General features: G+C 38.3%; 1 protein-coding gene across 1 annotated transcript; it reads left to right on the top strand.

Moving 5' to 3' along the window:
• Positions 1 to 766: 766 nt before the first annotated feature.
• ctdspl2b (CTD (carboxy-terminal domain, RNA polymerase II, polypeptide A) small phosphatase like 2b) lies at positions 767 to 12,527 on the top strand. Its single transcript, XM_053492241.1, has 13 exons — positions 767 to 929; positions 3,910 to 4,080; positions 4,360 to 4,462; positions 4,679 to 4,825; positions 4,926 to 5,123; positions 5,970 to 6,060; positions 6,688 to 6,799; positions 6,980 to 7,066; positions 8,475 to 8,537; positions 8,807 to 8,886; positions 9,868 to 9,994; positions 10,970 to 11,065; positions 11,167 to 12,527. Exons 2-13 carry the CDS (start codon positions 3,934 to 3,936, stop codon positions 11,230 to 11,232), a joined length of 1,317 nt encoding a protein of 438 aa, XP_053348216.1. The 5' UTR covers positions 767 to 929; positions 3,910 to 3,933; the 3' UTR covers positions 11,233 to 12,527.
• Positions 12,528 to 27,141: the final 14,614 nt, after the last annotated feature.

Genomic DNA, 27,141 nt, shown 5'->3' with positions numbered 1-27,141 from the left:
TGGATGAAAGCTGTGTATATTGAGTAGATGGATGGAAGGATGGATCTACTGTATGTATAAAAGGTGTGTACAGTATGTTGAGTAGATGGATGGATGGATGGATGGATGAAAGCTGTGTATGTTGAGTAGATGGATGGAAGGATGGATGGATGAAAGCTGTGTATGTTGAGTGGATGGATGGAAGGATGGATCTACTGTATGTATAAAAGGTGTGTACAGTATGTTGAGTAGATGAATGGATGGATAAAAGCTGTGTATGTTGAGTAGATGGATGGATGGATGAAAGCTGTATAAGATGAGTAAATGGATGGAAGGATGGATCCACTGTATGTATAAAAGGTGTGTACAGTATGTTGAGTAGATGGATGGATGGATGGATAGATGAAAGCTGTATAAACTTGATGGATGTGGGGAAGCAAAAGCAGTATGATGTAGATGTGTGTGTGTGAAAGCTGTACACACTGGATAGAGAAGTGAAGATGTAACAAGTTGTGTAAATAATTTCATCCGTGTGACGGTTTAAGATATTTGATTTTCCATGTAAGATGCTGAGGACATGCGGTTCTGCGTCTGCACGCTCCTTTCGATGGGAAATGTAAACGTATAAAAGACGTAAGATGCGTCACGCGCGCGCGTCGAGCCTGTCAGGAGCCTGTCGACCCTGGTGGCGGCGGAGAGGGTGCGCGAGAAGTCGTCGCGCGCACTGCGCATGCGCGGCGAGTTGCCCTTCATCCGGGGATTTCACAGTCCGCTGTGTGGCTGAGGAGGCGGGAAATGGCGACTTCATGGTCTGGTGCGGAAAACCTGGTTTAATCACAACGAAACACGGAAAACCGGCTTTAAATATAAAAACCCGGGGACAGGGACTGTCTCTGCAGCGTCTCCGACCTCACGGACATCCTCCGGGGACAGCTTTACAGGCTTTAACAGTAAGTTTGTGACGTTTTCTCAGTAATTTCCTGATGTCTGTGCTGGTGATGATGATGATGAGGATGATGATGATACCCGGCTTGTGGTTGTGTTTTTACACAAACCCTTTACATTCTCATGCTTTTTAATGAAGATCGTTGAAGGGAAGTGTATTTCTACATTTCTGTTATGTAGTGTAACTTTATCCACATGATCAGTGAAGCAGCTCAGCTCTGACATCAGCCTCAGATCATCTCCACATGTTTATTTACCTTCCACAGAACTGTGTTAAAATGATTTACTCTTCATATTCTGTCTTATTTTTTATGATTAATAATAAAACTGGAAATCATAAGGTATGGCAAAGTGTAGTGTTAGGGGGTCAACATGGTTAAATGATCAAGTTGATCAAGTTTTGATATATTTAATTCCTAAAGTGCATCACAAACATTACATCACTGTTGCATTAAAGGTGCGATAAGCGATTTTGTTTATTATTTATTAATATGAATAGTCTTGTAGAACATGCTTAAAAAAGAGAGATGAATGGATTAAACTGTGTTTTAAGATTAAAAAATGTCAAATTGTCTGAGAAAACCTGATCCTGAGAGAAGACAACCTTCCTGGACTGTTTGTGTTTTCGGATGCGCTTCCTGTCAATCATTTTATATACGACAGGCACCGAGTGACGGTTCGATCTGGATTTTGAAACGTTTCTGATAAATGAGAATAATTAATAATACCTTTGATTTAGTGCAAATCAATTAATGTAAGAAAGAAACGGAAACTAAATGGCTAACATGGCTTACTCCGAGAGAAATGATGAAAACCAAACCTTCAGAGACAAACAAAACAGATCAATTTATGTTTACTATTTCTGCAGGAAGTTTTTAAACCAGTTTGTCTCACGTGTCCTGAAACCATGTCGATAATAAAAAGCAGTAATGTGAAGCGCCACTGTGAGATAAAACACACGGGTTGTTAGAGCGAACATATCCACAGCAGTGGATAACATGTGAGGGTGTAAATACAAAAAATTTAAAAACCTGATTTACTGAGAGCCCGGTATGACTGAGCACTGTGTCTTTTACAGCCCAGTAGCGTGCAAAAAAAATGATAAAGATAGCTGTTTGTATTCCAATTTCCTCTAAATTCAAGGAAATTTACTGTATACAATGTTCAAACTGTCCACATGCTTAACATAGTTGGACTTGTAAAGCAAACATCACCTTGAATTTTAATTCAGGACCTCTGTTCTAGATGGACCGAAGTTGATCCTAGGGGCGGAGCTTGGTGAACATGGGCCGGGATAGAGGAGTGGACTCAAGTAGTAAAACACATGATAATTTATACAGCGCCTGGCCAAGTCACACACACTAAGATTTCCTTAAGTCGCCTTTAGCTTAGATCACACACACACACCGTGGTGTTCAGTTCATGTGTGAAAATGATTTCTTATGCTTCCTGAATCAATCTGAAAAACACTCTGAATCCTGAAAAATTCTTTTAATTTTTCTTTTAAAATTTCATAAAAACTCATGAAATACGTTGGAATATTTGTCAATAAATCATCACTTTAGGGCAAACTGATATTACAATATTGTTATAGAAACCTTAAACACATTATCAGGACCTGGAAGGATAATTGTGAACCGCCAATTCTGTGGGGAAAAAAGTGATCGAGGAAAAAAATGTTATGAAAAAAAAGAGTTATGTTTAATAATGAGAACTCGCAGGACTAGGACTAAACATCTCTGTGTCCATAAGAAAACCACCTGTTTTTTTTTTTCTTTTTTCTTTTTCTCATTTACAAGTTTGCTAGGGAGCATAAAGATTGGACTTCAAAGCGATGGAAAAATGTCATGTGTCCTGATGAGTCCCAATTGAGTCTAACACATTGAGCCAATAGTGTCCACTGTACAAGCCTCTGGAGACAGTGTTATGATCTGGGGTCGATCAGTTACTCAGGTCTAGACTCAGCAACGTTATGGGGCAATAAAATGAAGTCAGCTGACCACCTGAATGTACTGAATCACCAGGTTATTACATCTGTATTACATCTGTGGAGTTTCTCTTCCCTGATAGTTTGGAGATGTTCCAGGACTCAGAGTGTGAAAAAGCGGCTCTGGGAGCACGAGGAATCATTTTCACACATGAGCTGGACACCACAGTGTTTGTGTAATCAGAGTTAAATGTGACTGAATGGAATGGAAAGTGTTAGTAATAATAAATTATGCTTTATTACTTTCTGTTTTGTTTCTATTAAATGTTTTAATAAAAAAATAAATAGTATTTTTTTTCTCCAGCCAGGGATGTTATATGGATTTTTTTATTTTTTTTTATTTTTTTTTATTTTTAAATGAATGTTTGCACCTCTCTCATCATGTCAGATAAAAATAAATAAATAAATAAAATTGTGAAACTCCAATTTCTGTGCTGAACTTCAAAAACAACTTATTTTAACAATCATAAAATTTGCAAAGTGGAATTTTTTAATTATCACAGTTCTGGTAATGCCGAATGAGCTTAATTCTTAATTCTAATTTTTAGTTTGTTTGTCTCTCGGTCTGTTTTTCCTGGACAGGAAATGGTTAATTCTCCTCAGACACATTTTCTAGAACGGCAAAGCCATCTGGTGTTAATTTACCGATCTCTGCTGAGATCCCACCTCCCTTTCAGATACAGAGTTTTTTTGAATAAAAAAAAAAAAAAGTTGTTCACTTAAGAAAGGATCTGGTTCAGGTTACGCTTTGCCGTCCCTGCTGCAGTCTGCTTCATTTTTCTTTTCTTTCTCCAATTCCATCTGACAGAAATTCTGCACCAACATCTGGGCACGATAGACGTCGTTCCTGTGTCGTTATTGGCTTGTAAAGCTACGTGGTCTGAGTGCCGGATGACTCGATTCCAGAGCTTGAAATCTTCCCTCTTTATTTCCCTACAGTTGGAGGATGCGACTGCATCCTGTCTCACATCTGTCGATGTTCTTCTTCTTATTCCCAGATTTAGATGTAACCAAACAACAAGATGAAGCTGAGAGTGCGTGAGGCATCTCAGCTGCCAGACCCGTCTCGTGTCCGTCGACGAGCCCGAAAACCCACACGCAGACGCTCGCAGTGCTCTCCTGGAGGAAAACGCCTCCTGAAGACTAACATTCATCATGATGCAGCGAAGGTGAGGGGGAAAAAAAGAAAATGACGTTTCTGCATTAGAATTTAAAACCTGATTATAACGTGTGTGTCTTAAAGACCGGTGTCTGATGAACTGAATAGACATCAAATTAAAGCCAAACTGATCCATGTGTGCTCTTCACTCTGAAAGCCTATAGAAATTTTATAAAACAATAACAAAAATAAAAAATACACACCTGGTATGTTTGATTCACTCTGAGTCATCTGGATTTGATTCAGTGATTCACTTTCATTCAAATCACTTCCTCACCTGGCGTTTCAGGTGGAACCCAAGAAACAAGGAGGAGCTAAGAAGAGTCACATGACCTACGATCTCATCACCTCGTCCCCTAAAGGTGCCAACAGGACCCGAGTAACTAACCAAGGTGAATTAATTTACCCAGAAGGCATTGCGCTACACCACATGTAACTTTTACACGCACAGCAGAGTGAGGTTCATTTACTAACACCAGTGGTCTGTGCTCGGTGATGTAATGTTGACTCACGGTTTATTGCAGCTGTGCAAAACTTTATTTGACCTCATGCAGCTTCCTGTCACATGATCATTATTCCTCTTTTACCGCCAAAATACTGACGCGTAGAAACCAGGAGCCATGATGCCAGTAAACAGACCAAGAGCAGCGTGAAACTGGAGCCTGGAGATGCTTTGGACAGTCCTCCTCGAACCACCGTCCTGGGGACCGTCTTCTCCCCGGTCTTTAATTACTTCTCCCCGGCTAACAGAACAGGTGAGGTGTTTATACACACACACACACCGCTCATTGACTTGACGATACCGTACGTCGCGCGTCTGTTTCACGTCTGGTGTCTTTAACGCTCGTCTGTAAGGTTTGGACCTGCCGGGTCAGGCCATGGAGGCGGAGGAGATCATAAAGCAGGTGGAGGAGATGCCCATGGGCACTGCCACATCTTCACCGGGACAGTGTGTCCCACTCTACCCCAGTGCCATGTCCCACTACTACAGCCATACCGAGCGAGTGGACGAAGGGGACGATGTCGCTCGTGTAGATCTGCCGCCTCTCACGGGTACGAGCTCTTGCAGGACGACTGAGCGTTTGTCTGTCTGTCTGTCTGTCCATCACTTTGTCCTTTTTTTGCCTGTCTGTCCACCTGTCCATCAATTATTTTTTGGACTGTCTCTCTCTTTCTCCCTTTTTGTCTGTCCATCTGCACGTCCTTTTTTTAGCGTCTGTCTGTCTTTTCTTCCTCATGTTTTTCTCTTTTTTTCTTGTCTGCTTTTGTGTTTTTTTTTCTCATTTGTCTGTCTGTCCCCTTTTTCTTGTTCGTCAGTCTCTCTCTCTTTCTTTTCTTGTCCATCTGTCTCTTTTTTTCCATTTATTTGTCTCTGTGTCTCTGTCTGTGTCTTTTTCTGTCTGTCTTTCTCCCTTTTTCCCTGTCCATTTCTGTCTGTTTCTCTCTATTTTTTTGTCTGTCTGACCATCTCTTGTCTGTGTCCTCTTTATCCCTTTTTTTCTGTTCGTTTATTTGTCTGTCTTGTCCACCAATCTGTTTGTCCATCTCTTTATCTGTATATTTCTTTGTTAATCTTTTTATCTCTCTGCTCAGCTCATTAGTCTCTGTTCATTTCCCCAACAATCTGTCTGTCTCTTTATTAGTCTCTGTCTGTCCCTGTTCATCTTTTTTAATGCTGTCTGTTTGTTTGTCTTTTCTTTATCAATCTGTCCGTGTATATCTTGATCAGTTTTTCTGCCTCTCTCTTTTCTGAACTTTCTGATTATATATTTATTTATTAATTTGTCTCTTTGTTTGTCTCTTAATTTCTTTGTTTGTCTGTTTTTTTCAGTCTGACATTTTTAATGAATCTGTTTATCTAATTATCATTCTCACCACTCTGTCTGTCTGTCTGTCCAGCTGCAGGATGTCCTGTAGTCAGTGGTTATGTCGAGGTTCCTGCCTACACCCCCGACCCCGCGTGTGAGGAGGACTGGGAGGTGTTCGACCCGTGAGTATCTCTGCACGTGTCCACGCCACGGCTTTAGACTGATTAACGTAGGAAATTAAAGGAGACGCACTAATTATAAACCAGCAAGAGGGTTAAGAGCTGGTTAGGTATCATATCTCAGCTTAGGATAATGAGGAATACAGTGGGGTTGGTTGGCATGGCAACCTTCGTGGCAACCTTCTCCCGACCAGTGTTGCCGTCTCACGTCTTGTGGGTCCACGTCTCGATCCTAAACTCGAGTTTTAGACGTTACATAAAGTTTAAATTTAAATCATGGGAAATCTCTGGCCTGATTGGTAAATTAATAGTGTTTTGTGTTACACTGTGTGAGTGTGACTGGTTCAGCGTCTGGGATTGTTGTAAACACGTGAATGAGGCGTGATCTGAATCCAGGGAACTAAACTCCAGCGAATCACCGTCGTTCAGAAATGAGATCACATGTCTGTATGAATCGAGATTGTAATTATTTTTTGTTTATTTTGATAAATCACACAACCCTACTTGACCAGGATATATATATGTTTTTTTTTGACATCTGTTTATTGACATTATTTCTTGAGGTTTACTGTTGAATAAGTTTATGTTGATATTGGATTTTTTCTTATTTATTTTTTTTTTTTTTTTTAGGTATTTCTTCATTAAGCACGTCCCTCCCCTGAGCGAGGAGCAGCTGACCCGTAAACCTGCTCTGCCCTTAAAGACGCGCAGCACGCCCGAGTTCTCCCTGGTTATAGACCTGGTGAGTCCCTGGTCACAGCGGTAAAGGGAGACGCGTGAAAAAGCTCTAGAGTTTATTTTCCTATGACATCATGTCTGATGAGTTTAACACTACAATAGTTTTTTAAGGAAAACACATTTAATTTCCAGTATATTTTGTTTTGATTTACAGTGTAATTGTTGTTGTGTTGTTTGTTTAAAGGATGAAACTTTAGTTCATTGCAGTCTGAACGAGCTGGAAGATGCAGCACTGACGTTCCCCGTGCTCTTCCAAGATGTTATTTACCAGGTAATTAAAATCACTAAATCTGTCTGTAAATAATTCCTGTAATATCTCTTAGCTTAGCTAATATTTTAATCTAATTATAATTATTATATAATAACATGGAATCTGAATGATTGAAGTTTAATGCAGGTTTGGAGTTTCTCGAAAGTGATATTGATCTAAATAAAAATAGTTTGTTTACAGCTGTTAATTTAGTTAATAGCTAGTATAAATTGCCCCCCCCAAAAAAATTATATTATAAATCTTAAAACTGTATTATGTGTTCTGTTTATATTTTACTTCAGTCACAATAATTTTATAAATATTTTAATATCTAGAATTAAATTTAGTTAAAATTATTTGTGTAACATGACAACCCCACCCACGCACACACACACCCCTTCAGAAATGTGTTACAAAAAAAAGGAGGTCTATTTTTACATTAATTAATTATTTTTATTTTTTTCATGACATGTATTTATTTAGTCACATGACTGGGGATCATTATGGTATTTGAATCCGAAACATGACTGTTACAGAGATGAACAGAAAGATTCACAAGTACATAACAGATCCTAAAGATCCAAAGTCGAGAACACAGAAAGGGCAGTTAGTTGTTTACAGATGGACCTCATGTGAGTTATGTTCATTTTGCATCAATTTGCACAAATGCATCTTTAATGTAAAATTCTATTTCACTTTAATATGTCTGGATCATGTTTTTCATACCTCAAATCTCAAAAAAAAAACAAAAAAAACAATGTGTTTTATTTCATGATTATGTGAAAAGCCTAGCTTAGTTACATTCTATAAAGGTAGACAAATACACCTGTGACGTCATTCTCAATGACAGTTTTGAAAAAAAAGGAAAGCTCCACAAGAGGGCGATAGTGCGCCACTTTAATAGACACGTTCAAGGGAAATTAGCTAAAGTAAAACAGCTGAAGGTAAACAGACATCCAGTCCAAGAGTTTCTTAATGTAGATTTCTGTCCTTTTATCTCAATCACAGCTTAGACTTCTCGTGATAAACTTATAACATGAGCGTAAGTCTTTTTTTTATTTTTTTTTTAAGTGGAATATTTTCTGTGTGAAACACATTTTTTAATGTGATATCCCGACTGCAGTCATTTTCTTAAGGCCATTCTTTACCTGAGACAAACGTACAGAGATTTCCTCGTCTGTGATGTACAACATGTTTGCCTCATCACACAATTTCATCATCATGAGGAACAAAAATCATGATATAAAAATAAGAGCAGAGGAATGCAGACAAAACTCTCTCCTGACTCCCCTAAATATCTGTCTCCCCAAACACCTGACTAATTTAATCCGTGATCTTCTTGTTTAAAGTTTTTGTACTTTTGTTCATTCTCTTATTTTTATCGTGTGTGTTTGCACCCGAGTGACCTGGTTTTCTTCTTCCTCCACAGGTTTATGTTCGCTTGAGGCCGTTCTTCAGAGAATTTCTCCAACGGATGTCTCAGATTTATGAGGTAGCATTGGTGTTTTTGTTTTCCTCCGTTTACAAAAGTTAATCAAAGCGTTTTCACGAGATCTCACATGCTGTTAATGTCTGAGATTACACGTGTGCTTTGATGTTATTGTATTTATTTGACAAATATGGATTTGTTGGTTTTTTATTATTTAAATAAAGGCATTGATTGTTTTAACTGCTATAAAATGTTAAACTTGTTCATTTTGTGTTAAATATTTTAAATCTGCAAACAAGTAAGATTTTAGTTTTTGCTGTTTTCCACCTCAGATTATTCTCTTCACCGCTTCAAAGAAAGTTTACGCAGATAAGTTGCTGAACATCCTCGATCCGAAGAAGCAGTTAGTTCGGTGGGTGGATCTTTCTCACTCTCTTGCTTTTTTTTCCATCTTTCTCTCTCTTGCTTGCTCATTTTCTCTCTCTCTCTCTCTCTCTCTCTCTCCCTTGCTCTTTCGCTCTCTTGCTATTTCTCTCTCTTGCTATTTCTCTCGTTCTCTCTCTTGCTCTTTCTCTCTCTCTTGCTCCTTTCTTGCTCCTTCTCTCTCTCTCTCTCTCTCTCTCTCTCTCTCGTTCTGTCTCTTGCTCTTTCTCTCTTTTGCTCTTTTCTCGCGTATGGATGTGGCTATAACTCGCAGCCGAGTTCCAGGTGGTGTTGGTGAACGAGTGTGTGTACAGTTCACACAGACAGATGCGTCACTTCTGCAAGGTGGCGAAGTTATCCGTCAAATATCAAGGATCTATAAATAAATATAATTGTGTTAACGGTCATCTGTAGTCGCTCCCTGTTGTATTTAGTGGAGCGCTTTAGTGCAGGAAGGTAACGTCAGTCTGTTACAAACACAACAGGGTCATTGTGTACATTTATTTAAAGTCACTGACATGATAGATGAATATGTGTCGCCTTACAGCTAGTAGAATGTAAAGTTATCTGTATAGAGTAAATGTAATAACACCCTGCTGCTGGTGCGCCGTGTTTGATTACCGCGCGGGTGAGATTCAGCTCAGGCCGACAGGTGAAGAGTCCATGTGATATTCAGGTGTCGACTCTTTGGTTTGTCTGCATTATTCAGTCTTATCCTGGTGCTGAAGTGAAAACCAATACATTTCTTTCCATGTGTGTGCGTGCGTGTGTGTGCGTGTGTGTGCGTGCGTGTGCGTGCGTGTGCGTGCGTGTGCGTGCGTGTGCGTGCGTGTGCGTGCGTGTGCGTGCGTGCGTGTGCGTGCGTGTGCGTGCGTGTGCGTGCGTGTGCGTGCGTGTGCGTGCGTGTGCGTGCGTGTGCGTGCGTGCGTGTGCGTGCGTGTGCGTGCGTGTGCGTGCGTGTGTTTTTTAGGCACAGATTATTTCGCGAACATTGTGTCTGTGTCCAGGGAAACTACATCAAAGATCTGAACATTCTCGGGAGAGATCTCTCAAAGACCATAATCATCGACAACTCGCCTCAAGCCTTCGCGTATCAGGTGAGGAGAAAATTTACTCTGGAATTAAACACCTTTTCCACTTGAGTGTCTCGAATAGGCCCCGCCCCCTGGATAAGCAAACGTCACTGTCCTTGATTGGTTGATTTATTTTTATTAAAGTGCGTTGCTCCTAACAGGCTGAAGTTAGATGACCATCACCAGACACTGAGGTGAAATTGACCAATCAATGAGCTTCAACGAATTATTAGAATTAAAACTGAATTTTAGATGTTTCTTATTTTCTAGGTCTGTAGGATCGTTGTTGTTTTAAAAAGATTATTTGATTCATATAAAACAAATAGTTATATTGTAAGTCTCCTTCAATCCTCAAGTCTTTGTAAGATATTGTGTTTAATCAAGAAGGCGTATGAAGACTTACAAAGACTTGCTGACTGAAGACTTGGAGACGTTTGACTTGCAATATGAAGACATTTTCTTTGATGATAAAGAGTTTCTAAGACTTGCAAAGTCTTGAGCTTAATTTTTAATTATTCAGAAGTCTTCCCAAGTCTTTGTCTTCAATCAGCAAGTCTTTGTACTTCATCGTTTCATGAAACAAATCTTAAGTCTTTTATAATAAGTCTTTGTCTTCAGTCAACAAGTTTTGTTATCCTTCATTTAAGAAGTCTTTGTAAGTCTTTGTCCTCAATAATGGAAAGTTCTCTTCAGTCATCAAGTTGTTGTGTTCAATCAGCCAGGCTTAACGAGACTTGTTGCTTGTAGCCAAAATCTGGTTTATTGAAAACAAAGAGATACAAAGACTTGAAAAAGAAAACAATAAAAGATTTATTTTCTTTGATGACGGAAGTTCTAAAGTCTATGTAAGTCTTTAACTTCATTCAAGTCATTGTTTTTGTCCAGAAACTTTGAACAGAAGCCAAACTGTAGAAATTACTCTTTTGTTTGTTTGTTTTTTTTGTTTACTCACATGTTTGAGTCAGTTAACTAAATGGCGGTGGTGTTTGTGACTCACAGCTGTCTAACGGGATCCCGATCGAGAGCTGGTTCATGGACAAGAACGACAGCGAGCTTCTCAAGCTGGTGCCTTTTTTAGAAAAGCTTGTGGAACTGGTACGTCTCGCACCGCAGGTCTTCTGTCCACATTAATGTGTCGTATGAAGAGTAAAAAAAAAAAGTTCTGCTTTTATCATTTGTTTTTCCTCTCTCTCCAGAACGAAGATGTGCGACCGCACGTACGTGAGCACTTCCGTCTACACGACCTGCTGCCCCGAGACTGAAGTGCGAGACCGGGGACGTCCTCAGCTTAAACAAACACAAGTAATAAAGACTGACCATGATGACAGACCAGCCTTTTTGCTTAAAGAATAATAATGTATAGAGTTGCCTTTTATTTCCTTTCTGCTGTTCGAGTTCTGATAGGAGATGATTTATCGACTCTGGTGTACAGAAAACAAGGCTGTAGGCTTTCCTCTCTCTCTCTCTCTCTCTCTCTCTGAGTCACAGTGATGTTAGGGTTTTTTTTTTTCTTTCGTATGTACTAAATCTTTTTTCTTCTTTTCAAACTCTGAAGTGAACGAGTGCAATGTAAAGAAAAGAAGATCTCGTTTATTTCTAGTGGTACTGTCTTTTAGTTTGTTTGTTTGTTTGTTTTTAAGGGGGAGAAAAGTGTTTACTTTTTATTTTATTATTCTTTTTTTTCTCTCTCTCTTCTGAACCATATTATTCAGAAACTCTTCTGTATTTTTAACTCATTACAGTGAAACATAGGATCGATAAGAGTTCAGTTAGAAATATGAGACTGGACCAGCCAAAATGGCCACTTTAATAGGAACTCCTACAAGTCTGACTGTTCTCTTGGAACAGCACAGCTTCTCCTCTTCTCACTATGGACGTAATCAAACCAGCTCACAGAGAACAACCAGACCACAGTCAGAGTCATGGAGATCATAATCTTATTTTTCATTATCTTGGATTTTTTGATCTGATCGATTAACTGATTGCACGAACGAGCAGCTGTTCCTATTTAAGTGGCCCTTGACTGTAAAATATTTAGCATCATTTTCAATGGAGAAAGTTACTACAAGTATTTCAGCATCTACACCTTCATACTTGCATTTCAATTTCAGAGAACACCACCTGAGGTCAATTTTTAACTTTTTTTTGTTTTGTTTTTAACGTTTTTATTTTGTATCAAGCTTTTACAGTATATATATGTTTTTGTATTAGATAATATCTATTTTTTTAAATCAGTGTTCATGATTCATTATGGTTTAGCATTCATTTGTAAATAAGTGTTTTAACGAAATGTAGTACGATGTTTCAATTTAACCTTTTTTTTTTTTTTTTGTGCAAACCGGAATCGCGCACACTGCCAGAGTGTGTGTAAGTGTGCATCATCGCAACATCATCGATGAAATGATCTTTGTTTGGGCAGAGGAAAAAAGAAAAGACGCCTTTGCTTCAAACGCATACACAGATTTAGAAAAAAAATTAGTGAATTTTGCTAGAAAGTTGTTTATAATCTCATAACGAGGCTGAGAAATATTAAACACATTGCTGTTTTTTCACTTCATGAGGTGTCATTTTTTTTGCAGTGTTTATGTGCTAGGTTTACTTTAAAAGCACTTTTTATAAAACTTGTTTTAAAGCCACGGTTCGTGGTTCTAGAGGTCATGTCTTATATATTTTATGATAGTGGTGTAAACCCAAATTTGCCGTTATTAGGAAAGTTATTTTGCGTCCAAATGATGTCAGCTGGAATGCAGTGTCGCTTTCAGTATTAAGAAAAAAAACTAATGGGTTCTGTGGGAAAAAAGTAAAAATAATAATAATAATGTGCCAAAAAAAATGTTTTTTTTTGACCCTACAATTTATTGCAAATTATTGAGCAAAGAAAACATCTAGGGAGACTCCTGAAATGGGCAGAAATGGGTTAAGAAGCAGTTCAACACTGTACAAGCCCCTGGAGACAGTGTTATGATCTGGGGTTGATTCAGTCGCTCAGGTCGAGACTCAGCAACGTTATGGGGCAATAAAATGAAGTCAGCTGACCACCTGAATGTACTGAATCACCAGAGTATCGCATCTATAAATCCTCTTCCCTGGTAGTACGTGCCATATTCCAGAAAGAGTGTTTTTGTCCTTGTCTTCCGAGTCCTGACTTTTACCCCACAGTACAAGAGCTCGGCCAAAACTAAATGCAACTCTGGATGCAATGTCATAATGTTTATTTCCATCCAGAGTTGCATTTAATTTAGGCCAAACAGTGTGTTTATCATTTTATTAAAAACGTTTGCCTTATTAAAAGCATTAGACGTGAGCTCAAAAGCCTCCAGACTTTTTTATATCAATAAGAAAGTTCCCATTAAAGTACATTTCTTTTTTTTAAATGCACCAAATTTTAGTAGGTAAAAAAAAATCTGTAAGATTTATTTCCATTTGTAATAAATAATTGCAAAGCAATACAGGAGAAGTGATCCCAAGGATCCTGCTCTATAAAAAAATGAGAAGAAAATTAGCATGTGTGTATTCTTTCTCATTGAAAGAGTTTATGATCAGTTACATAAAGTATGCAAATGGATTTGTGTGTTTTTTGTTAATGCGCTGTACAAATCAGCACTCATTTGTGGGTTGTTGTTTTTTTTTTAGTTTTGTTTTCGTTTTTTCCCATTCTGCCCTGCATGTGATGGTGTGTGTGTGTGTGTGTGTGTGATGTATTTTGCAAAAAAAAATAAAATACAGCTGGAAATATTCCTGTGAGGATTTCAGGCACATAATATAACAGACTTGTGTAAGGAAACTTTTTTTTTTTTTTTTTTTTTATGCATTTTTGTTCGTTAAAAGAAAAAGCAGTTTGTTTAAATGGAAATGTCTTTATTTTTTTTCTTAACTTTTTCTCTTAACTGTGATGTGTGTGTGTATTTAGTTAACCCCCAGTCTGAAATTTTTGTGGGAAACCAATTAATAAAATTTTAATCATAGCAGTTTTTCTGCAGAAACCAAATTGTTTCAGATCTTTTGTTGTTTTTAGTTTCGTACAGATTTCTCCTAGCAGCATTTAATAAGAAATATTAAAATGTTAACATGTAAGGTGGCTCATAACTTCAAGAAGTGGCACGTCTGTGTAAAGAAAAACAAATGATTAGTCACTTTTGTTGTTTCATTGAAAAACCCCAGTGTTGTACTTTATGTGATGGTGTTTTTACCATTTACCATTTTACCATTTAAGATTTTTTTATATATATAGTTGTCAGGATGTTAAATAATTCCAACAATAAGTTTTAATGAAGTCATTAGATTCTATTCAACTGCTGTGAACATGAAAAATTGTAAACTAAAATTGCAGTACAGCAGCAAAAGTAGACAATAGCATGTAGCGTTAACCAGAAGCTAGCCGGCTTACATTAGTGATGCCTGGCTGAAGTGTTCAGACATCATGAGTTTGTAGGTGGGGAGTTATAACAGCATTACTCCACTGCTATCACTAAGTAGCCGAACATCGTTGTGAATAATGTAGGAGACTGCTAAAGTGAAAATAGAGCAACGTCGTCAGGAAAGAAAAGTTAACTCTGAACTTCATTTGAAAAGAAACCTTCAATGGGGCCAAACTGTAGTGATTAGAGTCAGAGAGATCTTGAATGATGCTGACTATATGTGACTATATGAAGACTATATGTGATAATGACGATGATAAAAATCAAACATTAAATTGTTCTAAAAGGATTTGTGAAGTGAATTTTTGCCACACTTGCTAGTGAGACTAATGACACTTTCATCTTTTATCTCAAATGTAAACTTAAATATTTAAAATATGTGTGGATGTAACTGGTATTTTCGTGCACAAGATGAAAAATTTTAAATAAATGTTTGTTTTAAAAAATTGTTTTAAAAGCCAGGGATATTTACAGAAATAGTTAAAAACTAGGATGCCGAGTATTTTTGTGCAAAAGCGTCCTGTTTGATTTCCCCCACATGATTCCTGCATCCCTGTTATTTGTTGTTGATGTAAAGTCGACACGTGGATGATATCAGCATGAGATCTGGGTATCACGTGCTCCAGGCCTATATTACTGGAATTCACTTCAGTACATCTTTCTCTCCTGTCTCTCTTACCTGCTGAATGAACTCGTCAGTCTCTCTCATGTTTGCTCAGGTGTGTTCTGCCTTAATGCAAATGTTAATTAATTAATGAAGCCGATAAATAATTCAGAGACGTGATCTGACCCTCCAATCCGTTCGCACCTGTTCCTGTTCCTTGCTGGGTTTAATTAGGTTTCTGCTCTGGGTTGGTTTATGGAGTGTGTGTGTTCACATCATACTTCACATCGTTAAACATGTTGCTTAGATCAGCAGCTCCGCCGCTGCGTATTGTGGACTGAGTGTATCTTTATCCTGGAGGATTTATTTATTTATTCAGTTGTTTATTTAATTAAAGGTGCTTAAATGACTCAACAAAGTTATAAATATAAATTATATTTTGACGTATTAAAATTTCACATCAGGAACTCTTGAGTGTGTTGTAGAAGATGCACCGCTCCAGATGTTTGTTGCTTCTTACAGCCTGTACTTTACTCGGTAAGTCTGTTTATAATCGGTTATCTCTCTTCAACTGTCTATCTGTCTGTCTATGTATTTCTTTCTGCATTTTCATTATAGGATTAAAACAGGGATAGAATAAATTCAGGTTTTAGTTTTAACTTGTCTAAACACTTCCTTCTTATGTTTCATATATAACATGTAACATTTATAGTGCAGACCTGTATGGTTATAATATTTGTTTAAATAAATATATAAAGTTTTTTTTTTTTTTTTTCTTTTTTAATCAAATATTATAACCAAAGAGGTTTGCGCTATAAATGTTTTAAAAAAGAAATAAAAAAAAAGAAATTCTGCTACAAAACCTAAATGTTTCTTTTGTTGGGTAAAAACAGGACAAACATTTTTGCACTATTTGTTTTTTGTTTAGGTTTTTTTTTTTTTTTTTTTTTGTAAAAAACAAAAAACAAAACTAATATTATGACCATACAGGTCTATGCTATAAAAATATAGTGCACGAATTCTATTTGCTACGAAACCCAAAAAAATTTTGCCAATAAAAAAATGCTTGGTTTAGCCTTTGATTTATTGTATTTTCACACTGAGAAAAAAAATATTCTAGAATGCTATTTTAAAGGAAAAGCTATAAAATTGATAGAATTTATAATTATATGAAAATAAACTACAAATTATTTATATAACAATACCAATATAAACATTTATAATAATAATTATTAATATTATTATATTAATAATAATAATAATTATTATTATTATTATTATTATTTTTGAGTGAAATTAAATCCATAAAAATGCAACATTAATTATGAACATTTTAAACTTTTATTTGAAAAATCCCGACACTTTTTAAATGCTGGAACACCTGCGTTGAATGAAATAAGGATTATGGAGAGAAATTGTACATATTTGTGACACCTACTTGCAGTAAACATTACAAAATAAAGAAAACATTTTAAGCTTTTTATTTCCTTCCTATTACAATTCATGTTATAACGAACTACAACATAAAATAAATTATTATTATTATTATTATTATCGTACACAGGGTTTGTCTCGAGCGATCCCAAAGTCTTGAAGACCCTCGTCACCCGCAGGACTGGACTCAACTCCAAATCCAGTGAATCTGAGAAAAGCCGAGATGTTCTCATGAAGAAATTTCCCTTTTTAAAAACTAAAGAAAGTGATGAGAAGGAGGAGATGAAGGTCAGAACCGGGTTTGGGTCAAGCGCGAGTAGAGCCAGTCTTCCTACAGAGTCCCCAGATCTAAACTCTTATCTGAACCTCCTTAGCGGGTTCTCCTACACGTCCCAGCCCGTCCTGATGGACAGATTCCTCCAGGCTCTGGTCTGCCTGTTATCTAACGGGACGCAGTGTGGGTGGCAGGCTGATCTAACCGCTTCTCTAGTGTCTAAGTTAGGTGGACCCCTGATGTCCTTCCTGTCGTCTGTTAAATCTCAGACATGTTCCTTAAACACTTCTCAGAGGAGCGGCGATCCGGCTGGGACACAGTCCGCTCTCAACGCACTTCGCGAGATGCTGAGTGCCGTCTTGTCTCTGCGGCTTTCTGACTCATTCTGGTCTGCGTGGACTGATTTTATTGACTCTGCCTTGTCTCCTTTGACGTCAAACTTCTCCTGTTTAGTAGTAGACGTTCTTCAGTCTTTAGTCGAACTGGTAACAGTGGGATTGCAGTTTGGGATCAAGGCTCCAATGCTGAACCAGACTGAGGAGTGTCTTCAGGGTGTGTTGTTGTGTTGAAATTTAGTCTTATTTAAATATTCAAGCTTTAAATGACAATGTGGTATTTACCTGGTGGGCAAATAATGATTTTTATTTTTTTTGTGCATACAGGAGACCTAAAGCAACTTCTAATATGGTGAGTGTCAGCAAAGGTTTATTTCTCATGTAGAAAGGCTTCCTTTAGGGTTCGTAAAAAACTGGAATAAAAACTATCATGATGGTTTTAATGTTAAACAAAAGATTCTACTTTAATTTGGTGAGAATCAGATGTAGTCATCTTACCGAAATTTTTTGTCTGTTTTCTAACCCAGTCTCTTAGAAGTAAATTGTAAAAAAGTTCTGACAACCTGATTACGTTAGGATCTCATTTTAATCTCCTACCCAAACATGGCTTAGCGAAAGAAAGAAAAAATTGGTTCACCTGGGCAAAGAAATACCACAGTTACTCATGATCACATGTTTTTATTGTTGTTTTACATCATTTCTTTAACCAAATAAATAACAACATACTCAATTCGAGAGTTCTAAATTTTTGCAACGTTATTTCCTTTATAAAAGTAATGATAACTTTTGTTCTACCTGCAACCGACCAGGGACGCTGAGTGGTACATAAAATTAAACGTCCCAGTGCTGTTACAGTCTGTTATCAGCACTCGTTGAATGTCCCTCGTCCAATATGCATGCTCGATCAGAACTAACTGTTGTATACTGCACTATAACACTGAAAACTTACAGTATATTAACTCAAAGGGGTTAGGTTACTAATTATAGACTGAGATATGTAACTTCAAGGCCATTTTACAAGGAAGAAAATGCAACTCTGTAAAAGTTTACATTTAAAGAAATGTATAGCCAGTACTTGTTACTAATTGTATTCATATTGCATTCTTCAAAGGGAGTCGCGATGTTAAACATGCTCTGTAATGTTTTTGTTTTGTCCAGGGGCATTGGCCAGAATTTGAGCTGGTCCTTTGGTGATTCAATCCTAAATATGTTTTTGACTCCCAGCGTTCCTCCGTGCAGCGATACAGACGCAGCATGCCAAAGCGCATTCCAAAGCAGTCGCTCGATCTCCTCTCCGATGGATGACCCTATAACACGCCTGACTTGCGATGAGCAGGATGTTACACAACTCAACAACACCTTATGTTCAGAGATTAAAGCCAGTCGGTCGCAGGTGCCTGACGTTCTGTATTATGTTTGTGATTCTCTCAGTACCCTATCCCACTCTGAACAAACTCGGGTGTGGAGAAACACTTGTTATATGATTGAGTACGTCCTGTCACCTCTTTGGGAACCCTGCCCTCCCTCACCCTCAGCATCAAGCCAAAGAGTTGCACGGTCCACCCACAGCCTCAGCCAGCTTTTATGCGACTATGGAGCCTGGACTTTAATGGACGTCATTGATCCAGTAATGGTCACTGTGTGTAGTGACAACGACCCTGAAGCTTTTCTTGATGGTGTGTGCAATAACGTTCCTGTGATGCAGGTGCTCATTGAGAACCCAAACAACAGCTGGGTGTGGGAATATTGTGCAAACGTGTCCGAAAAATATGTGTTCCTTCAATATTGCAGGTACGATCAGTGGACTCCACAAATGCTTGATCCTTCTATTGTGGCACTGTGCTGGAGTAATGATCAAGCGAAAATGGAGAAGCTTCTGTGTCAGGATTTGGATTTTTACATCATGATTTTATCCAATAATGAAAATATCTGGATCATGCCCAACTGTACTGAGATACCAACACCTCCACCGAACGACATTAACCTTCTCGTTTTAGAAAGGTGCAGGTACTCAGAATGGCGTAACTTCATGACAATCACCACAGACCAGCTAAGCCTGTGCATACAAAATGATGAACCTCAATTTGTGAGCCAGGTCTGTGCCAACACCTCGTTTCTCGCTGCGCTCGTCCTCAACAAGGACAATGACTGGGTACAACTGTACTGCACACTTTACTTTAATGGTTCTCCTACAGTCCCGACTGTAGTCTCAAGCACCACCGTACCTTCAACAACTCCATCGATCTCCGTTGTTTCATCATCAAAGACCTCTCTTTCTAGCACCACCCTTTCTTCATCACTCATCCAAGCAATCCCATCAACATTCACGACTGTTTCTCTAACAACCTCGCTGCCCTTTACATCATCATTATCGTCCAGTGTTGATCTCTCTCCATCAACAGTCCCAACACTGTCCTCCAGCTTTGCTTCCTCTACCTCATCATCCGCCAATTCCGTTCTTTCTAGCACAACTCTTTCTCCATCTCTTGTCCCATCAACATTCATCACCCCTTCTCCCACAACCCCCCTGACCTTCACATCAAGTGTTAACTTCTCCTCATCAATAACTCCACCCTTGTCTTCCAGCATTGCTTTCTCTTTTTCATCATCCGCTGATGTGATTTTTTCTAGCACATTAACCTTTCCTATTCCACTGACATCGTCCTTGACTTCTGCGAAACTCACAACTGCTTCTAACCTCACACTTTCTTCATCTCCAACAGCAGTCCCTGCAACAGTCTCCACCAGCACTCTTCTTTCTCTAATCAGCCCAACACTCTCTGCTAGTGCACCATCAACTATTTCACCAACAGCTTCCGCGACAACCTTACTTTCGACATCCCCACCAACGGTCCGTCCTTCAATTCCCAGCATGTCTGATTTGTGTAAATATTCATCCTGGGCTGTTTTACCAGTGCATCCTTCTGTAATTGGTCTTTGTTGGAAATTTGACGCGACAGCATTCAATCTGAACATATGCTGTAACATGACATTGTTAGCACGTCTAACTGTTGACCCACAGAACCAGTGGTTGAACTCTGTGTGTTCTGAAAACGACACGTCAGACTTGATTTCCAAAGTTTGCCTTTACTCGGAATGGACCAAGCCAGTCATTGTAGACATGACCGACCTCGCGCTTTGTGCCGATCTCGACACGGAAAACTTTGTCCAAAACGTGTGCAGAAACACCACTGTTCTACAAAGCCTTCTTGCCAATTTGGACAATACCTGGTTGCTTGAACAGTGCTCCAATCTCACCGGGTCTGGGAAAGAGAATCTGATGGGCTTCAAGCCCTCTGAGCAATGTCAGTACTCTAACTGGACGGCGACTCTTCCTGATCCAGCTCTTCTGGCTCTCTGCTGGGATTATGATCAAGTGAACTTCATCTCGTCAATCTGTGTCAAACCTGCTATGTTGTCTCGTATCATACAAGATCCATCCAATCTCTGGGTCAGCGCTTTATGTGCCACCTGCTCAAACTACACCAGGCTCACGCAGTTCAACACCACCAACAGCAGCAACTCGAGTAATACGAATACCACAAAGCTTCCCGCTTGCCTGGTGAAGGAGATGATTATCAGACTAAACTGGTCTTGTAGTGTAGACTTGAACACCATTTGCCAGCCAGATGTTCCCATGGTTGAGGCGTTTCAGGCGTTCCTGCGCTGTGGTCTGGAGGTCCTCCTGCCCCGTGTGGAGAAAATGAAGAACACAAATGTGGCTTCTATGGTCACCCAGGCTACAAATTTATGGGTAATTCTGCTGCTTGTTCTGGAAGAAAATGGGGTGGTGACGTTGAGTGTGACAGATTACATTGGACAGAGTGTCCTGAACTCTGTGTCTGCCTTCCTGGAGAGGGAAACAAACTTCAGCAAGAAACAAGTGCTTCTGCAGTGCTTTGCGGTTAGTTTGTGTGTTTTTTTGTTTAAGGTTGTGTATTCTTTAGCATACACTCAGATGAAATATATACCCCACTGTGGCCAAATTCTTCTCGGACTGTCTGTGGCCTTTTTGTTTGTTTTATTACAAACTATTTAAATAAATATTATTATTTATATGTAAAGCCCTGGAAAGAAAAGGACTATTCTTGGTAGATACATAATTAAAAAAAATAAATAAATAAATAAAATATATATTTTTTTACAAAAATTACACTTGCACATTTTGTACATAACCCCGCATATTTTTTTTTATAGAGGACAATTCTTTTCTCACAATGTCAGTAAGCTTGTGAGTATTCTATTTAAAAGTCATACTTAAAGTTAGCTACTGTAGAAGCGAGAGGTGCGAGTATTTTCTGACTTTGACTCAACAATTTAAGAAGTATCAATGATTTGTTGAGATTTCAGGAAAACTATTTATTTAAAACTTTTAATTTTTTTACTTTACAAATAAAGTGAAGAAACACTTTTAAAATATTGTAGCTGCTATTTCTGTTAACAAAAATTCAGTTTCATTACTGGCTTTTATTTCTCCTACCAGGAGAAAAATTATTTAAAAAATTATTATTATTACAAAAAATCTTTGTTATAATTTTTTTACATATCTGTTTCTGACAAAAAACAAAAATGTCACCAAAAAATAATAAACAAACAAAAAGCCTACACTATTCTTGCCTGGTTGTTCTTACACGGCCTTTTAATGTCAGGCATTACGTTCTTTTTCTTTTCAGTAGGTTAATAAAATTTATTTTAAAAGGACATTTATAACAACTCACTGGATGAATTGTTGTAGATTGGAGAAAGAAATATAATATAATATAATATAATATAATATAATATAATATAATATAATATAATATAATATAATATAATATAATATAATATAAAAATTCGGGTTCTTTGTAATTTAAATAAATTCATTTGTTGTTCTTTGTTGTTGACTTTTTAACAGAAAATAAATTGTCAAAATATTTCTTAGAATATAATGTAAAAAATAATAATGATAATATTATGTTGTTTAATAACTGAGATTGGAAAATACAGTAAAAATAAATGCACTTTAAAAATGCTGCCTTAATTTTTTAAATACATTGGCAACAATTTTTTTTATTCTAAAACATTAGTGAAAAATAGTGATTTTGTTTTTTATATATATATATATATATATATTCCTTTTTTACTTATTTAGAAGAGCTATGTTAATTATACTCTGTTTAGATTTTTTGTTAATTTATTTTAAAATATTTATATTAACATTTATTAATAATTTTTAAAACTTTTAAAATATAATGTCAAATGTTATTCCCAGAAATTCCTGTGATTATTTGGGCGGTTAATTACTTACGAGGGTCTGTTACTAGTGTCAGACCTGTTGTCTGGTGTAATTGACTCGAGGTGGAAAGGTCAGAACCTGGTGTCTGATGTCAGTGATATCGAATATTTCGCGTCTCGTACGTGTAACGTTAATCGACCGAGGTTTGATTTGGTGTTGAACCTGTTTTTACACTCATGTCAGTATTGTAGATGTTATCATTTAGTGCTCTCATGACTTTTTCCATGCATGGTGTGGGTATCATGTTCAATGATGTGTGTGTGTGTGTGTGTGTGTGTGTGTGTTTCAGAAAGTCCTCACTAGTCTGATGCAGACAGGAAGAGATGTCACCAGTGATGCCTCTTTTTACATCAAGGTTAGAAAATAGAGTCCTGGTTTACCATAAACTCTACATTCATCTTCTGTAAATCCAAAACCTTATTCTAGTAAATTAAGATGAATCAATTTTCCTGTGCAGCAATATTTCCAGATCCCTCTTGCGAGTCTGCGAGCAGTGCTGACTTCAGTGAACATGAACACCATGAGGCTGATTTTGCAGTACTACAACCGGAACCAGGAGAACCTGCAGGTGAACCTGCAAGAGGAGAGAATCAGAAAGCACGCTTTACACTAGTCAAAAGTTTGGACACAAACAAATTCCACCATTTTGTGCAATAGAGTCTGTTAACATAAAGATTTGGTTGCTAAGCAACAAAACAGACAAATGATGCTTTAATTTCTTTTTTTTTTTTTTGGCTTTAATCTGATGCATTAATGCAGAATTTAACAGGTTTATGTACCAAGATCAGTAGGAAGAAATCTAAAATAAATGTAATTTCCACAGTGTGCATATTAAATTATTCATTATGTGTAAAGTTCAGATGTGTGAGAGTATAAACTGAAAATTCCTACGATTCAGGAAGTACACACTACAGTGTTTATTCTCTTCTATACATAATCTAAAGTATGCTGTTATGTAATGTTTATCGGCTCATGCAGATAATATTTTTTCTTTAAACATGCATTATTTTATTTTATTTTTGGTGACATCAGTGTTCTTTAAGTGTCCTGTGCTTGTGTCCTTTCTTGTAGCTGACTGAGGACTATTTGCGCATCATGGTGTCTGTGCTGATCCAGATCCACCTGAGACAAGACGAGACGCTGTTTTTTGACCTTGGCCCTCTGCTGAGCCTGGCGAACCCGGAGAACATCAGCTCTCTCCCGCCGCTACAAACCAATATCGTCGTGTGAGTCAGTGATTCGGTTTTCCATACGTGCACTGAACTTTGTAAAGTAGCCTGGCACATGCTGGAGTTTACACTGAGCTTACTTTACAACTGAATCATTAAGTCTTTAAGGAAATGAACAGAGAGAGAGAGAGAGAGAGAGAATAGAAGGGGTTATAATAGAAGGGGTGTTCAAGTCAAAGCAAGATTTTTAAAAGATTTCTCAGTACACTGGATCCGTAATCGGACGGTCTGTCTGATTCACGTCTTAAACACTGGCCTCCCAGGAACTCCTTTAACGGCCCAAACATGTGGAAATGGCTTGGATTGAGAACAGGACTGTACGGGTGATAACTCCGAGCCAAGTTCCTATAACATGCAATTGTTGTTGGTGAATGAGTGTGTGTACAGTTCACACAGACAAATGCGTCTCTTCTGCAAGTTAGCGATGTCATTTTTTTTAAGGATCAGGCGTTTCACTTGCTGAATGTCTGTGACTGTCATTCAAGGACGTACTGTTTGCAACGTTCAAATGTTTTACTGCGACTAAGAGTCTCGTCACTGTACTCTGCATGAAGTCTTCTGTAAATATCAATCACTTTTACTCCTTCATTCACCAGAAACTTGGTTTAAAATCCCAGTTTGACTTGAACGCCCCTCATATAATTATCCATCAATCTGTTCCTCAGATTAAAGCTGATTAACAGCACCATCGGCAGTCTGTCCCTGGAGCAGCGTCAGGCTTTCGGCTTGTGGTTCAGTCAGTCTGTCGGCGCGGCGAACATGACAGCGGGCGGCTCGTCCTTCATCCGAGACTGCGGTAACCTGATCGCGTACCTGCCGTTCCGCGGCTTCCAGAACCTCTCACCTGCTCAGGTAACCTTCCTGGCGCTGGCCGAGGGTTCAGCACCGGCCGCATGGCTCCTTTTGTGTGAGGTGCAAGTCTGCAAATCCGTCATCTGAAAGCAAACACCGGGCCATGAATTAAAAATGTGTGTGTAGTGGGAGCTGAGAGAGTGAATACAAAGAAAGGTGTTAGGAAATTAATTTTTCTACAGGATTGAAACTGAACACTGGAGATTTTGTTAAATAGTTTAGAGTTTCAGGTTGGGTATTCATCATAATGTGTTATATAATCTGTTTTTTTTTCCCGTTATGTGTGTGTGTTTGTATATTGTTTACTTATTTATTCTTTTTTTTTTAGATATTAAGCGGTCTAGATGTTCTTCTGAGGAACGATTTGGGATTTGTTAAGGAGCAGTTCGTAGCTCAGAGTGTCATTGGTGTTTACAAGAACCTGACCGCAGAACAGTTCAAAAGGTTTGTATATTATTAAGATAAAGAAAATATATATATTTATAATAAAAAATTATTAATATTGGACATGTTTTGGGGTTTTCTTGTTTAAAGTTTAAAGTCCATACATTCGTTCCGATCTTCTGAGATCTCCTTTATAGCAAGGTACAGAGAAACATAATTCATTTGAGAAATGTTGAACCTCCAGGATCTGGGTTCGAGTCCCACCTCGGGGTGTGTGTGTGTGTAGAGTTTGCATGTTCTCCCCATGCTTGTATAACAAGTTAAAAAGTGGAAGTCGCTATACATAATGTTGTCTGCCATAAATATATGTCGGGTAGAAAATTCACAACTGAAGTGCTTTCAACACATTTTACTGTAGGTTGGCCTCCCTGACATGCCAAGCTAAGGTGAGTGACCTGCTCGCGTACGTGGGCACCAGCGTGTTCCCGGTGATCCAGGAGAACATCAGGACATGCGTGTCCCAGGGCACCAGTGTTCCCGGCAACATGGTGAGGACTGGAACTGAATAAATGAACTGGATGATTTTTTTCACACATGCTACAGTAATTATCATTCGTCCTATGTGTATCCTGTCTCTCAGATTTCCAGCGTGCTCCTTTTAAACGGCCCCGAGCTCCGGTCTCCTGCCACTCTCAGTCCTCAGGAGGTCTCTCAGCTCGCGCCGCTCCTTCCCCTGCTGGGGGCGGAGTTTCTGCAGCAGCTCAGCCAATCGCAGCTCGTTCCTGTCTTCAGCGCCCTCACGTCAGTTCCCTTCACACCTACAGAGGTACGGAGTGTGTGTCTGACCTGCACCGTATCATACAATGTGTTTTCATACAATCATACATCAAGACCTAATTTGGTGGATTGTTTGTAGTGGTTTGTATCTTTATTGTCCCTTTCATCATCAAGTCTAGTCATCTCTAAACTTGGCTGCATCTGCCATGAGGTTAAGAATGAACTATTCACTATGGATCGTCTGAAAGTCTAAAACATGTCTCACATCTTTCTCATTGTTTTCCTCCAGAGCTCCTAAACAATAAGAAAATGCATTCCCAGTCACCAGCTGTTGTCATCTTACATGCATTCAGGTGTTTAAGAGAGGTCAGAGGTCGCATGGGAGGTTATTAAAGGTCAAGCTCTCAGGGTATATTAACAGGTGGGAGCCCAGCAACTAGGGAGTAAGGAGTGTGTGATACTGTGGACATTTGGTTAGAATTGCTTGACCAGTTAAACATGTGACTCTTCAGCCATAAGGTGAGCAGAAATGACACGGGAGATGAAGATTAACCCGATTATATCTGTTCCATAGTAAGGCTTTTAGAGGGTAGGGGGGCGCCAATACATTGCACGTAGCAGCAGGTGGGCTGCAGTCTACAGGGCCAGTAATTCTACACCTTCATAGTGACTTGTGTGTTAGATGGCTCTGATAAGCTGGCGAATAAGGGTGTTTTATATTACAAGTAGATGATACAGAAAAAAAACATGTTCTGAGGTTTATTGTGAAAGACCAATCTGCAACCATAAAATATTAAAGATCTCATATTCTGCTATTTAATTAACTAGCTAGCACAGATCTCAGAGCTCTCCCATAGTGTCTGTTAATAATAATGCAATGATAATGCATTTTGTTCCTCTCTCTCTCACTCCTCTCTGTTTCACTACTCCTACGAACGCACTGTTTCAGTGTCTATGTAAATGAGCTACTGCTGAGCCACGCCCCTCCCAGATAACAGCAGAGCTGAGCGGAGAAACTGATCTTCTTATACTGTATGAGGTCACATTAGGGGAAAATCTATTCGACTTGCAAATTTGATTAATCGCCTCACATCCTATTCTTGTTAACAAAAAAATTTGGTGTTGTCCAAAATTGTCCGAAATGAATTCCTTGTATGTGCAAACGTACCTGGCAATAAAGTTCTTTCTGATTCTGATTCTAAATTCTATTTTTATATTAGATATAAAAGATCTCACAATATCTTAGAAAATTGTATAGAGATTTCAATTTCACAATTTATTACAATATTAATCAAGGTCCTTTTAAAAACCCCAATTCAATACTTATTTTAAATAACAGGATACAATCACTTCAATTCAGTTTTATTCGTATAGCGAATTCAACAATTGTCATTGTCGTAAAGCAGATTTACACAATCATAAGAATTATGGAAGTTTGTACAGTATGAGATGTGAATGTGTATGAATCAAAATGATCAGATCGTCTCTGATGAGCGAGTTGAGGGTGACGGCGACGGAGCAAGGAAAAACTCCCTGAGATGGAAATAGGAAGAAACCTTGAGAGGAACCAGGGTGATAACGGATAGCAG

This window comes from Clarias gariepinus, chromosome 3, assembly GCF_024256425.1.
Source record: "Clarias gariepinus isolate MV-2021 ecotype Netherlands chromosome 3, CGAR_prim_01v2, whole genome shotgun sequence".
NCBI classification, from domain to species: domain Eukaryota; kingdom Metazoa; phylum Chordata; class Actinopteri; order Siluriformes; family Clariidae; genus Clarias; species Clarias gariepinus.
This window is presented reverse-complemented; position numbering and strand designations above follow the sequence as displayed.